Source organism: Elephas maximus, chromosome 25 (assembly GCF_024166365.1).
Source record: "Elephas maximus indicus isolate mEleMax1 chromosome 25, mEleMax1 primary haplotype, whole genome shotgun sequence".
In the NCBI taxonomy this organism is placed as follows: domain Eukaryota; kingdom Metazoa; phylum Chordata; class Mammalia; order Proboscidea; family Elephantidae; genus Elephas; species Elephas maximus.
The window spans coordinates 43,728,749-43,743,789 of record NC_064843.1 but is presented as its reverse complement, the minus strand read 5'-3'; the positions used below and the strand labels follow the sequence as shown (position 1 = coordinate 43,743,789).

The window sequence follows — 15,041 nt, the reverse complement described above, 5'->3', positions numbered from 1 at the left end:
CACAGCAGAGACTAGGGAAGCACATTCCCTCCTCCCCCCACCCACCCAGTGACCAGGGGTGAGCCCTTCCACCCCCACACCCATGATCCGCAGTACACACTCCTGCACTGTCAGACGTGCAACCAGAGGCTTATGCCTACCCCAGGCCATCCCCATGCAGCCTCACAACATCTGCTCCCAGGACACACTATACAGCCACAGTAGTCACAACAGCCTGGTACTAGTACAACAGACACACAGACCAATGAAACAGAATTGAGAACCCAGACATAAATCCATCCACCTATGGTCAACTGGAAACCCTGGTGGTGTTGTGGTTAAGAGCTACGTTTGCTAACCAAAAGGTTGGCAGTTCAAATCAACCAAGCACTCCTTGGAAACTCTATGGGTCAGTTCTACTCTGCCCTATAGAGTTGCTGAGTCAGAATCAACTCGAAGGCACCAGGTTTGTTTTTGTGGGCTTTTTTATGGTTAGCTGACAGCACTGGGTTTTTGTGGGCTGGATCAACAAAGGGCCAAAGACCATTAAATGGGGGAAGAGACAGTCTCTTTAATAAGCCGTGCGGGCAAAACTGGATGTCCACCTGTAAAAAAAAAAAAAACAGGACCCTTACCTCACACCGTAAACGAATACTAACTCAAACTGGATCACAGACCTAAATATAAAACCTAACACTATCAAGATCATGGAGGAAAAAACAGGGACAATGCTGGGGGCCCTAATATACGACATAGTATACGAAACACGACTAAAAATGCACACGCAGCACAAGATGAACTAGATAAATGGGCCTCCTAAAAATTAAAAACTTATGCTCAACAAAAGACTTCTCCGAAAGAGTCAAAAGAGAAACTGCAGACTGGGGGAAAAAAATTGGCTACAAAAAAAAAATTGGCTATGACAATATCCGACAAGGGACTATCTCTAAAATTTATATAAAACTTCAACACCTCCACAATAAAAAGAAACAATCCAACTAAGTAACAGGCAACGGATACGAACAGACGCTTCACCAAAGATATTCAGGTAGCTAACATACATTTGAAAAAATGCTCGCAATCATTAGCTACTAGAGACAGGCAAATCAAAACTACAGTGAGATACCATCTCACCCTGACATTACTGGCACTAACCAGAAAACAACAAATGTTGATAAGGTTGTGGGGAGACTGGAACTCTTATACTGTTGGTACAACCACTTTGGAAAACGGTATGGTGCTTCCTCAAAAAGCTAGAAATAGAAATATCATATGATCCAACAATTCCACTCCTTGGTATATACCCTAAAGAAGTAAGACCCATAATACCAATAGACATACGCACGCCCATGCTCATTGTAGTGTTACTCACAATAGCAAAAAGATGGTGTCATGGATTGAATTGTGTACCCCAAAAATATGTGTATCAATTTGGCTAGGGTGTGATTCCCAGTATTGTGTGGCTGTCCATCATTTTGTCATATGATGTGATTTTCCCATGTGTTGTAAATCCTATGTCTATGATGTTAGTGAGATGGGATTAGTGGTAGTTATGTTAAGAAGGCAGGACTCAATCTATAAAATTAGACTGTGTCTTAAACTAATCTCTTTTGAGATGTAAAAGAGAGAAGGGAGCAGAGAGACAAGGGGACCTCATACAACCAAGAAAGCAGCACCAGGAGCACACCACATCCTTTAGACCCCAGGTTTCTGTGCCAAGAAACTCCTAAACCAGAGGAAAATTGATGACAAGGACCTTCCTCCAGAGCCGACAGAGAGAGAGAACCTTTTCCTGGAGCTGGCACCCTGAATTCAGACTTCCAGCCTACTACTGTAAGAAAATAAACTTCTGTTTGCTGAAGCCATCCACTCGTGGTATTTCTGTTACAGCAGCACTAGATAACTAAGAGAGATGGAAACAACCTAAATGCCCATCAACAGATGAACAGATTAACAAACTGTGGTAAATACACACAATGGGATACTACACAACGATAAAAAATAATGACAAATCCTAGAACACCTCACAACATGATTTTGGAGGATACTATGCTGACTGAAATAAGTCAGTCACAAAAGGACAAATATTGTATGAGACCACTACTATAAAGTAACAACAAAAGGTTTATACACAGGCAGAGAACCCCTAATGGAGCTGGAGAACAGTGGGATGCAGACCTCAAATTCTCATAAAAAGACCAGGCTTAATATTCTGACTGAGACTAGAGGGACTCCGGAGGTCATGGTCCCTGGACCCTTTGTTAGCCCAAGACTGGAACCATTTCCAAAGCCAACCCTTCAGACAGGGATTGGACTGGACTATAAGACAGAAAATGATACTGGTGAGGAGTGAGCTTCTTGGCTCAAGTAGACACATGAGACTATGTAGGCAACTCCTGTTTGGAGGTGGGATAAGAATGCAGAGGAGGATAGGAACTGGTTGAATGGACACAGGCAATACAGGCTGGAGAGGAGTGTGCTGTCTCATTAGGAGGAGGGCAGCTACGAGTACATAGCAAGGTGTGTTTAAGTTTTCGTATGAGAGACTGACTTGATTTGTAAACTTTCCCTTAAAGCACAATAAAAAATAAATACGGTTTACACACAGGAAAAGAAAAAAGATTCTTTGATGGTTACTGGGGGAGGGAGGAAGAATCACCAATTAGACAGAACACACACAAGTTAATACTAGTGAGAGGAAAGGCAATACATTATATAGGCAAGAGAGGATGCTGAAAGGAATGTAAGAATAAAGAGTAATTTTAAGGTAACTATTTTTTACTATAACACAGACAATCCTGCAGCAATAATATTAAACAATAATTTATGAATAGACAAATAGCTAGATACACCAACAGGTACGTAAGGATATAAGGGAATACGCTCACTGGCAAATATACATTTGGTGGTGGATATTTCTACATACAGGACTGTAGGTGCAGCTCATATAAAGCACACAAGGGGTATAGTCAGGGAAACTCTTAGACATAATCAAATACCTTGCGGGATGAAGTTCCCAGGCTAGAAGACAAAAGACCACAGACTCAGGTGACATCTATGTCAATTGGCACAACATAGTACATAAAGACAACGCTCTGTATCCTACTTTGGTAGCATCTGGGGTCTTAAAAGTTTGCAAGCAGCCATCCATGATACAACTATTGGTCTCTTTCCATCCAGAGCAAGAGAGAGTGAAGGAGATCAAAGGCTCAAAGGAGCAATTAGTCCAAAGGACTAATGGACCACATGAACCACAGCCTACACAACCCTGAGACCAGAAGTACTAGATGGTGCCCGGCTACCACTACCAACTGCTCTGACTAAGACCACACTAGAGGGTCCTGGACAGAGTGGGAGAAAATTGTAGGAAAAAAAAAAAAAAAGCAAATTCTCAAAAAAGACCAAACTTGCTGGTCTGACAGAGACAGTAGGAACCCCCAAGACTATGGCCCTAAGACATCCTTCTGACCTGGAAATGAACCCATTCCCGGAGACAACCTCTCAGCTAAAAAAATACACAAGTACATAAGATAAACAATAATACCCAAGACGGTCGTACTCCTTGGAACAATCAATTACACAAGATCAAAACAGCATTATCTACCCAAAAGCAAAGATGAGAAGGCAGGATAGGGTAGAAAACCAGGACAAAAGAAAATGGAGAATAGCAAGAGTGCAGACACATAGTGGGGAACGAAACTAAGGTCATGAAACACTTTATATACAAACTATCAAATGGAAACTAATTTGCTATATAAGCTTTCACCTAAAGCACAATTAAAAAAAAAAAAACTGACAAACCACTGGCCAAATTGACAAAGGAAAAAAATAAGATGCAAATAATCAAAATAAGATGAGATGGGTGACATTACAACAAAACCAACTGAGATAAAAAGGATCATAATTACAGTATTATGAAAAATTGTACCCTGCAAATTTGAAAACCTAGAAGAAATGGACAAATTTCTAGAAAGCACACTACCTACCTAAACTAATACAAATACAGGTAGAAAATTTGAACAGAACAATAACCAAAGAAGAAATTGAACTGTTTTTAAAAAAAAAAAAAAAAAAAAGCCCATGCCCAGATGGCTTCACAGGAGAGATCTACCAAACATTCAGGGGGAAGAGATGACATCAATTCTACTCAAACTATTCCAGAACATAGAAAAGGAAGGAACACCCCTAATTCATTCTATGAAGCCAGCATAATCTTGATACCAAAGTTGAGCAAAGACACTGCTAAAGAAGAAAATTACAGACCAATATCCCTCATGAATATAAATGCAAAAATTCTCAACAAAATTCCAGCAAACAGAATTCAACAGCATGTCAAAAAAATAATACAACACGATCAAGTGAGATTTATTCCCAGGATGCAAGGATGGTTCAGAAAATCAATCACTGTAATTCACCACATAAATGAAACGAAGGGAAAAAAAAAACACATTATCACTTCAATTGACACAGACAAGGCACTGGATAAAATTCAGAACCGCTTCCTAATAAAAACTCTCAGCCAACTAGAAAGAGAAGGGAAACTCCTCAACATAAGTAAGGGTATATGTATATATATAACCAACAGGCAACATTATTCTCAGTGGAGAGACTGAGAGCATCCTCCTTAAGAATGGGAACAAGACAAGGATGTCCTTTATCACCACTATTACTCAATATCGTACTAGAAGTCCTAGCCAGAGCAATAAGGCAAGAAAGGGGAATAAGAGGCATCCAAACTGGAAAGAAATAAAACTATCCTTATTCGCAGGTGACATCATCCTTCCTATTCATAGAAAATCCCAGAGACTCCACCAGAAAGTTACTGGAACTAATAGAAGGATTCAGCAAAGTGGCGCGGTACAAGATCAACACACGAAAATCAGTTGGGTTTCTCTACACTAACAAGGAGGATTCTGAAAAGGAAATCAAGAAATCAATACCATTTACAATAGCCCTCGAAAGGAAAAAAAACCTAGGAATAAACCTAAACAGGAACATAAAAGATTTATATAAGGACAACTATAAAACACTACTGCAAGAAACTAAGAGATCTACAAAAATGAAAAAACATTCCATGCTCATGGACTGGAAGTCCTAACACTGTGAAAACGTCGATACTACCAAATCGCAACAACAGTCTTTAATGAAATAGAAAAACTAACCCCCAGTTTTATATGGAAAGGAAGGAAGCCCCAAATATCTAAAGCAATATTGAAGGAGAAGACCATCCCGATCTCAAAACTTACTATAAAGCTACGGTAATCAAAATAACCTGGTACTGGTTCAATGACAGACACACAGACCAATGGAATGCAATTGAGAACCCAGAAGTAAATCCATCCATCTATGGGCAGCTGATCTTCGACAAAGGATCAGAGTCCATTCAACGAGGGAAGAAACAAGTCTCTTTAACAAATGGTGCTGGCAAAACTGCATACCCACATGCAGAAAAATGAAACAGGACCCATACCTCACACTATGCACGAAACTAACTCAGAATGGATCAAAGACCTAAATGTTAAAAGCTAAAACTATAAAATTCCTGGAAGACAACACAGGATCAAAACTGGGCGACCTAATTTTCCGCATAGTCTTTCAAACAAAACTAAAAATGCACAAGCAACAGAAGATAAATTAATAACTGGGACCTCCTAAAAATTAAATATGTATGCTTATCGCAAGACATTACCAAGAAAGCAAAAACAGAACTTAACAACTGGGACAAAATCTTTGGCAAGGACATTATCTGATAAGGGCCTAATCTCTAAAATATACAGAAAACTTCAACTACTCAACACAAAAAGACAAGCAATCAAATCAAAAAATGGGCAAAGGACATAAATAGGCACTTCATCAAAGAGGACACTCAGTCTTCCAAATACATACATGAAAAGATGCTCTCCATCATTAGCCATTAGAGAGATGCAAATCGAAACTACAATGACATACCATCTCACACCTGCAAAAGCGGCAATGATTAAAAAAAAAACAAAACGACAAAGGCTGGCGAGGTTGTGGGGGCTTTAAAACTCTTATACGTTGCTGGTGGGACTGTAAGATGGTACAACCACTATGGAAACAGTATGGCGTTTCCTCAAAAAGCTAGAAATAGAAATGCCATATGATCCAGCAATCCCACTCCTAGGTATGTATCCTGCAGATATAAGAGCAGTAACATGAATACACACATGCACACCTACCTTCACTGTAGCATTATTCACAACAGCAAAAAGATGGAAACAACCTAAGTGCCCATCAACGGATGAATGGATAAACAGGCTGTGGTACATACGTACAATGGAATACTACGCAACTGTAAAGGATAATAAGGAGTCTGTAAAACATCTATTACACAGAAAAATCTGGAGAACATTACACTGAGTGAAATAAGTCAATCACAAAAGGACAAATATTGTACAGTCTCACTTTTATAAAAAGTCAATAATACACATACACACAGCAATGTCCTTTGATGGTTACCAGGGATGGGAGGAGGTGGTAGGGGGAATCACTTTCTACACACACACAAAAAAAAAACACAGTAGACACTTGCTATTTTCGGTGATGGGAAAGGCAATACGCAATATGGGTGAAGCCCGCACAAACCGTCCAATGTAAATTAAGACGCTAAAAAGTACGCAAGAATGAGGGACAATTTTGTAAATGCTGTACAATTTTACCACGACAACTGTTGCTGTTGTTAAGTGCTGTCGAGTCAGTGCCGACTCATAGTGACCCTATGTACGACAGAACAAAACCCTACCTGGTCCGGCACCATCTTCATAATCATTGCTATGTTTGGGCCCACTGTTGGGCCCACTGTTGCTGCCACCATGTCAATCCATCTTGTTGAGAGACTTCCTCTTTTTCACTAACCCTCTACTTTACCAAGCATGATGTCCTTCTCCAGGGACTGGTCCCTACTGATAACACGTACAAAGCATGTGACATGAATATCTGTGGGGTTACACAGGTAGGTATGTATGCATATATGTACATGGGAAGGCACATATGAGTATATGGGTGTGCATGTACAGGTGTATCTATACCCAAACCCAGTGCCATCAAGTCGACTCCGACTCATAGCAACCCTATAGGACAGAACAGAACCGCCCCATAGAGTTTCCAAGGAGCATCTAGCGGATTAGAACTGCCGACCCTTTGGTTAGCAGCCATAGCACTCAACCACTAGGACACCAGGGTTTCCGGTGTATCTACAGGCACATGTATATACATGTTTATGCGTGCTCTGTATATATTTATATACGTAATAAATCCCATAAATACCAAACCAAACCGAGAGCCGTCGAGTCGATTCCAACTCATAGCGACCCTATAAGACAGAGTAGAACTGCCCCATAGAGTTTCCAAGGAGCACCTGGTGGATTTGAACTGCCAACCCTTTGGTTAGCAGCTATAGCACTTAACCACTACGCCACCAGGGTTTCCAATAAACCACACAGGGAGCACAATTACAGATACTTCCTAGACATAAGCAAACACCTCACAGGCCTGGATTACTGGATTTGAAATCTTGGGACCATAGTCCCATGGGGCAATTCGGTCAACCAGCATAACATACGTCATAAAGATAATGTACTACATCCTAGGTTGGTGAGCAGCATCTAGGGTCTTAAAAGCTTGTGAGCAACCACCTAAGATATAACTATTGATCTCCACTCCTCCAGAGCAAAAGAGAATGAGAGAAACCAAAGACTCAGAGAAGAAACTAGCCCACAGAACTAATAGCTCATATGAGTCACAGCCTTACCTACCTTGAGACCAAAAGAACTAGATGGTGCCCAGGTACTACTACCAACCATTCCGACCAGGGACTCAACAGATGGGCCTGGATGGAATGGGAGAAAAATGTAGAACAAAACTCAAATTCCTAATCCAAACTCCCTGAGGGACCAAATTACTGAGCTGAGGGCTCTGGGAACCACAGTATCAGGAAATGTCTAGCTCAATAGACTTAACACAGTTTATAAAGAAAATGTTCTACATTCTACTTTGGTGAGTGGCATCTGGGATTGTAAAAACTTGGGAGCGACCATATAATATACTCTACTGGTCTCACCCTGTCGGGAGCAAAGGAGAATGAAGAAAACCAAAGACACAATGGAAAGATTAGTCCAAAGGACTAATGGACCACAACTACCACAGCCTCCACCAGACTGAGTCCAGCACAACTAGATGGTGCCTGGCTACTACCACCAACTGCTCTGACAGGGATCACAATAGAGGGTTCCAGACAGAGACAGAGAAAAATGCAGAACAAAATTCTAACTGACATACACACACACACACACACAAATGACCAGACTTACTGGTCTGACAGAAGCTGGAGAAACCCCGAGAGTATGGCCCCTGGACACCATTTTGGTTCAGTAATGAAGTCACTCCTCAGTTTCACCCTTCAGCCAAAGATAAGACAGGCCCATAAAACAAAGCAAGACTAAACAGGCACACCAGTTCAGGGGCAAAGATGAGAAGGCAGGAGGGGGCAGGAAAGCTGACAATGGGGGGACCCAAGGTCAAGAAAGGGAGAGTGTTGACATGTCATGAGGTTGGGAACCAATGTCACAAAACAATATATGTATTAACTGTTAAATGAGAAACTAGTTTCCTCTGTAAACCTTCATCTAAAGTACAATTAAAAAAAAAAAAAAACTCAAGTTCCTAAAAAAGGCCAGACTTACTGGACTGGCAGAGGCTAGAGAAACTCCGAGACTATTGTCCCAAAATACTCTTTGAACTTGGAACTCAAACCACTCCCAGAGGTCACCTTTCAGCCAAAGGACAAATGGACTCATAAATAAAATCACCTGTGAGTACTGTGCTCCTCTAATCATCCATATGACACCAAACAGTAAACATTTCCCCTAGACCAAAGATGAGAAGGTAAGAGGGGACACTGAAGCTAGATTAAGGGAAACAGAACAACCAGAATGGAAATAATGAGAAAGCTAATATATTATGGAAAACATACCCAATGGCACCAAACAGTATGTATAGAAATTGTTAAATGAGAACCTAATTTGCTAGGTAAACTTTCACAAAAACACAATATTTTTCTGATTTAAAAAAAAAGAGTGAAAGGTGAACATCAAAATTTTTTTCACATAAAAATACATTTTAATCTGTAATGCCAGAATCTTACATTTGAATCATTACAATGTGCAAAGCCCATAATAAACATACTCATTGAATTCACACAAATATTCTACGAAGCAGATGCTGTTTTCTCTCCATCATTTTATGGATGGGCAAACTGAGGCTTATACAAGTACTAAGCGATTTGCTCAAAGAGGTCATTAAGTGGCAAGGCCCAGGTTAAAGATGGATCTAGCTGACTTTTAAAGCCCCTGTTCTTAACCACTCTTCAGTTAAAATGTAAACTCACCTTTCTAAAAGATGTCACTGCTTCCTCTTTATTCTGTTTCTTCTATCTAGAAAGGATGTCTGAAACATGTAACGCTCTAATTTAAATAGCACTTCGGCACCTAAGGAAAGCAGAAAACCCTGGAACCTTCACTCTCACCTCCAAAACAAAGTCTCCTGAAAGAGAAACCCAACAGTAGGGTTTAAGATGCCAACCTCTAGGCCCCGGTCTCAGCCTTTTCCTTCCTAATCTCCATCAGAAAAATCATGGTTGGGCGGAACCATTCCCAATGCTGAAATTTCAAATTTCTTAGTTTGGCAACTATGCTGCTTTGGGACTCTAAAATTATAAGCACTGTTCCCAGAGGACAACATTTCCTTTATTAGCAATTGGCTTTGAAAATTCCATTCTAAGATGCTAAATATAATAAAATACTTGGACTTTTATAATAAACATTCTGTGGATTATTTTGAAACTAATAATTGTCTGCTTTATTTACCAGACAAGTTAGCCACGGCAGTTAAGCAACTGTAACATTTTAATGAATCTTTCTAATTTGTTCCAGTTCTTTTAAAGAACTGACCTGAAATTGTCCTCTGAATTCCTTCGCTCTGAAATAAAAAAGTCAGTCCCATTCCACAATTCACTTCCCTGAGAAGACAGCCTTGTTTTATTATTGCTAATTTCTTTGGATCCTACTACAAGCCAGAATCATGGAAGTAAGTTTTTCTCCAAACTACAAAACAGAATAAATCAGGATTTTGAAAAAGTCTTCTCTATACATGTCAAAGGTGAATACTCCACTTCACAGTTCTTAAAATGTGTCCTTATTAAAATTTATCCATGATAATTTAGAAATGCTGAGTGATGGGTAGGCAGGGTGACTGCCTTGTTTTGGGCTAATGGACTACATTAGGGTTTTAATAAAACGCAGTAGCTGCTGTGTTTCAGGAAACCACATTGAACTAATGAACCTCACGGCCCCAGGCATTCTGCATTGTGTAAGTGGGGTAAGTGCAGTTGTAACAAGCAGAGCTCCTCAAATCTTCTGTACCTAAAACATAGGGTGATAAAGTATTTAATAATTAACTGGCAGTTTATATCTGTAGAAGGATCCAAGGAGTACCCCCCATGGTTTTCTTTTTTAACCATTAGTAAGTGTAGTTTTTATGTCCCTGGGTGGCACAGTCTGTGTTTAACTACATCTGCTTCCTTAAAGACTTCAGCCAAGGAAACCCTATGGAACAGTTCTGCTCTTTAACACATGGGGTTGCCATGAGTCAGAATGGACAGCACAGCAACAGGTCTGGATTTTTTTTTTTGCGGGGGGAGGTTTCACACCCTCTAGGCCCACAAGAGGGAAACCCTGGTGGCCTAGCGGTTAAGTGCTACGGCTGCTAGCCAACGGGTCGGCAGTTTGAATCCACCAGGCGCTCCTTGGAAACTCTAGGGGGCGATTCTACTCTGTCCTATAGGGTCGCTATGAGTCGGAATCAACTCAACGGCACTGGGTTTGGTTTTTTTTTGTTTTAGGCCCACAAGAAGCCCTGGTGGCACTGTGGTTAAGCATTCAGCTGCTAACCAAAAGCTTGGCAGTTCGAATCCACCAGCCGTTCCTTGGAAACCCTATGGGGCAGTTCTCTGTCCTATAGTGTTGCTATCGACAGCAATGGGTTTAGGCCCACAAAGTTCCGTTAACATTAAGTATGATCTCTCACCCAAAATCTTAAACTGAGCTACACAGACCAATCTAGTGTCTGCAGGTGACTCCTAAATCCTCATCCCCGGTCCAAAATCCTCTATAATTCTAAGAATCAATATGCGCAGGTCTCCTTAGATGGCCCACTGTTAACAGCAACAACTAAATTGTTACAACCCCGTTATCTTTAACCTCAAACAAGCCCCTGCCAGTGCACCCACACATTTCCCTACTCCTGTCAACATTCCTCTGAGCATAACTGTTCCACTGACAGACAGCCTGTCTTGTGCTTTCCTCCCTCCTAAGGGCTAATGCCTCTTTCCTCTAGTAATCGAAAACTACAGGCTCCATAGCAGGTGCTGCGGGCCTGGTGCAAGGCTCCAGGCAATCATCAATCAAGTGGGGAGTGATGGCTGATTTTCCCATTACCCAAGATAAGCAAGAGATTCAGATGGGTAGAGGAAATCTTCTAATGTTTACAGCAACGTGGGCCAAATAAAACATGTGTAGGTCACCTTTTGGCAATCCCTGAGTTAAACTGTATCTCTCATTCTGGTCCAGACCCCCTCCAATCCATTCTACACATCACTGTCAGATGATTTTTCCAGATACACTGCTCCTGACCACCGCTTACTCGAAAAGCACTAAAACTAACCACGAAGTCCCAACCCTGTCACTCAACGTCCTCCAAACACAACCATGCTCCAGATTCCTGAACTCCTCTAAACAAACCTTTGATTTCAACCAAAGGAGCTTACTCTCCTCTTCGCCCCCAACCAGCTGTGTCCCTGCCAAGATGGCCTCCTTTTTACCCTCTTCCTCTGCCCCACCAATGCCCAGGCTTGGAGCAGGCAACAAGCCCATCATTTCGGAACGCACCTTCCAAAATCTACTGGCTAAAGAGCTGGTTCACTGCGTGAGTCAAGAGACTTTTCTGCTAATGAGTTTAACTTTCAAGAAGGGATTTAAATCTCCTAGGAGGTAAACCCTATGGCTTTGTCTTGACACCCCCCCCCAAAAAAAAATAACAAATTTTAAAAGACAGTGAAGAGTCTAAGTTGCGCTCAGAGGAGCTGCCTCCTAGAGAAAGCTTTGCCGGATCGCGACATCTTCACATCCAGGAAGGCTTCGGGGAAGTGGGGAAGGGAACCCCCAATAGTCGCCCGGCCAGCGGCCATGCGCAGCCCCGCGCTCTCCTTCCTGCGCCCGGGTAATACCACTCCGCAAAAGGACCCCAAGCCGAGTCTGGGATCCGAGCTCCGCGATCTGCTGTGCCCGACGCGCGCTCCGCGGGGTCCCACCCCCGAGGACCCTCGGTGCTGCCCAGGCCCAGGGCCGCTGTCGGCCGCCACAAAGGCTCCGGGGTGAGTGTGACGACCCCTCTGCGCGTGCCCCCCGCGCGCCTCTGGGGGGCGCCGCGGCCCCGAGCCGCGCCCACCGGGACACCGCCTCTACCTTGTCCTCGAGCGGTGCGTCCGGCTCGCGGGCCGCCCTCTGCCTCAGCTCCGTCATGCTGGAGACCCGGGCGCGACGTTCTCGCGGCCGAGCAGCGCAGCCCCCGGAGCGGGCAGCTGTGCGCGGGCGCGCGCGAACTCCGCTCGGCCGGCCCCGCCTCGCCCAGCCCCAGCGGTGCGCAACTCCTCAGCGGCTCGCAGGCCCGCTGCCGCCCCGCCACCCGCCCTGGAGCCCGGCCACGCCCAGCGCCGCCGCCACCGCCTGCCTTCGACCCGGCCGAGTGCGTGCGGTCTCCCGGAGCCCCCGCCCGCTTGCTCCTCCCCCGGGGAGGAGGGCCCTGCAGCGAGCGCGCAAGCGCACCGCCGCCATCACGACCCCGGAGATTCCAATGGCGCGAATCCGACGGGGAGGCGGGGCGGCGGGGCGGGGCGAAGCCGCGAGGCGCTCATTGGGCAACAGCGTGAGAGGGCGGGGAAAAGCCTGAGTTTCCGAGGGAGATTTGTCAATGGCAGATCAGGCCTGACGGGGGCTGGCCGGCGTTGGCGCCTTGGGTCCTAGCAGTAATGGGTTACCGAGAGCAAGCGGGGGCTTCCCAGGGGCTCCAGCCCGGCGGGTGCTTGCTGCCCTGGGCTTCGTGTTGGCCGGTAGCCCGGCACGGCCTTCCTGGCCGGGGCTCTTTCATCACACATACCCAGGCAGGCGCTTGGTAGGCCCTGGGTGGAGGGGCCAGGTGGGCTGAGCTTTCGGAAGAGGCCAAACCCACTGCTGTCGAGTCGATTCCGACTCCTAGCGACCTCATAGAACAGAGTAGAACTGCCCCATAGAGTTTCCAAGGAGCGCCTGGTGGATTTGAACTGCCAACCTTAACCACGACGCCACCAGGGTTTCCAAGAGGAGGGAGGCTAATTATGTGCTAGGCACTGAGCTGAGCGAAGGCTTTACGTGGTTTATCTCATTTAATCCACACAACGCATGGAAATGGATACCATTTTTATTTTATTTTTTAATTTTTATTGTGCTTTATGCTATTTTTATTTTAATGACAAACTTCCACGGTATATCAAATTTCTTGTCTGTCTTCTGGATCGAAGGCTTTTGGACAGGAATGCTGTCTACTTTGTTCACTGCCAAGTCCTCTATGTACCTAACACATCTTAAGTACTTGAATGGTTTATTTAAATTTTCCTAAAGTTAAATGATTTAGCCAAGGTCTAGAAGGTACCTGAGAAGAATTACGACATCCATCTGTTGTTTACCGAAGCCCACACACTGAAACCACTGTACTGTACCGTCTCCCAGAATTCACTGTTACGCCTGTGTTGCTCCAGCTTTGCTTTCAGTTCATTCGCTGCCTTGTAACAAAAGATCTAAAACAGGTGTAAAATGGGGTCTCTGCCCTTAAAAAAAAAAAAAAAAAAAGCATATCATAATCTTAACAAGGTGGGAAACTTGCAAGTATATGGAGTTCGTATTGGCCTGAGCTATGTGTACTCGGAGAAGTAGTGAGGATTCTGAGATGGGCATCCTATTCTCCTGATTTTATATCAGTATATTTCTGTGTTCCTGTAACTGCTTCGAAGTGACAGTAAAATAAGTTCGGAGGAGCACTGAACTCAGGGTATGTTTTGTTTCCTATTTAATAACAGCATTGCACAAATACTTGTTTTTTGGAAAAAGAGCCCACTCCCTTCAGGGCATAATTTATTTAGAAAAGGCTTTGATTTTTGTTTTATTTTGACTTTTGGTATTTTATTTATAAAAGTAAATAACATGCTAGTGGTAATTTTAAGATTTTTACTCTGTTGAAGTTAGTGGGACCAGGTTGACCACTGTCAGTGGTTGCCTCTCGATCTAAAGACGGGACATCTCTTAGGTAAATTGAGCCAGGTTTATTATGTAAGGGCCTCAAAGGATGTCGACACAGAGCAAGGTCATCCTCTGAGACTCGTGGAGGTGTTAGTATCCACACCCTCACCTGTGGGGACACAAATTTTGAAATGTCACATCTGAATGAGAGCATCACATCAGTCCTTTCCGAAGCTCAGCTGTTTCAAACCCAGCCTGATGTAAAGGAGGCTGGAGAACCAATGCACCTGGGTCAGAATTATAGCCTGTACAGCATGATTGCAGGGGTCCTTGAGTGGCACAAGGAGCTCTAGTGGCACGGGGGTTAAACCAATCAACTGCTAATCGAAAGGTCGGCAGTTTGAAACCATGAGGGGCTCCACAGGAGAAAGATGTGGCAGTCTACTTCAGTAGGGATTTACAGCCTTGGAAACCTCATGGGGTTGCTATGAGTTGGAATTGCTATGGTTTTGGCTTTGGGTGGCACAAACAGTTAAGCGCTCAACTGCCAACTGTCAGTGCTTCGTACCTATCCAGACTCATCTCAGAAGAAAGACCTAGCAATCCGCTTACACAAAGTCCCAGCCTTGAAAACCGTATGGAGCACAGCTGTACTCTGCAACACGTGGGGTTGCCATGAGTCAGGATTAACTTCACAGCAACTGTTTTGTTTTTAAT

At 43.6% G+C, this 15,041-nt stretch overlaps 1 protein-coding gene across 1 annotated transcript in view; it reads right to left on the bottom strand.

The window, feature by feature from the left end:
* The window catches only part of CDS2 (CDP-diacylglycerol synthase 2), a 72,418-nt gene extending 59,665 nt beyond the window's left edge, over window positions 1-12,753 (bottom strand). The window contains exon 1 of the mRNA XM_049868815.1: window positions 12,519-12,753. Within this exon, the coding sequence (XP_049724772.1) occupies window positions 12,519-12,575 (57 nt within the window). The 5' untranslated portion in view covers window positions 12,576-12,753. The remainder of the gene's footprint in view (window positions 1-12,518) is intronic.
* Between the last annotated feature and the right edge of the window lie 2,288 nt (window positions 12,754-15,041).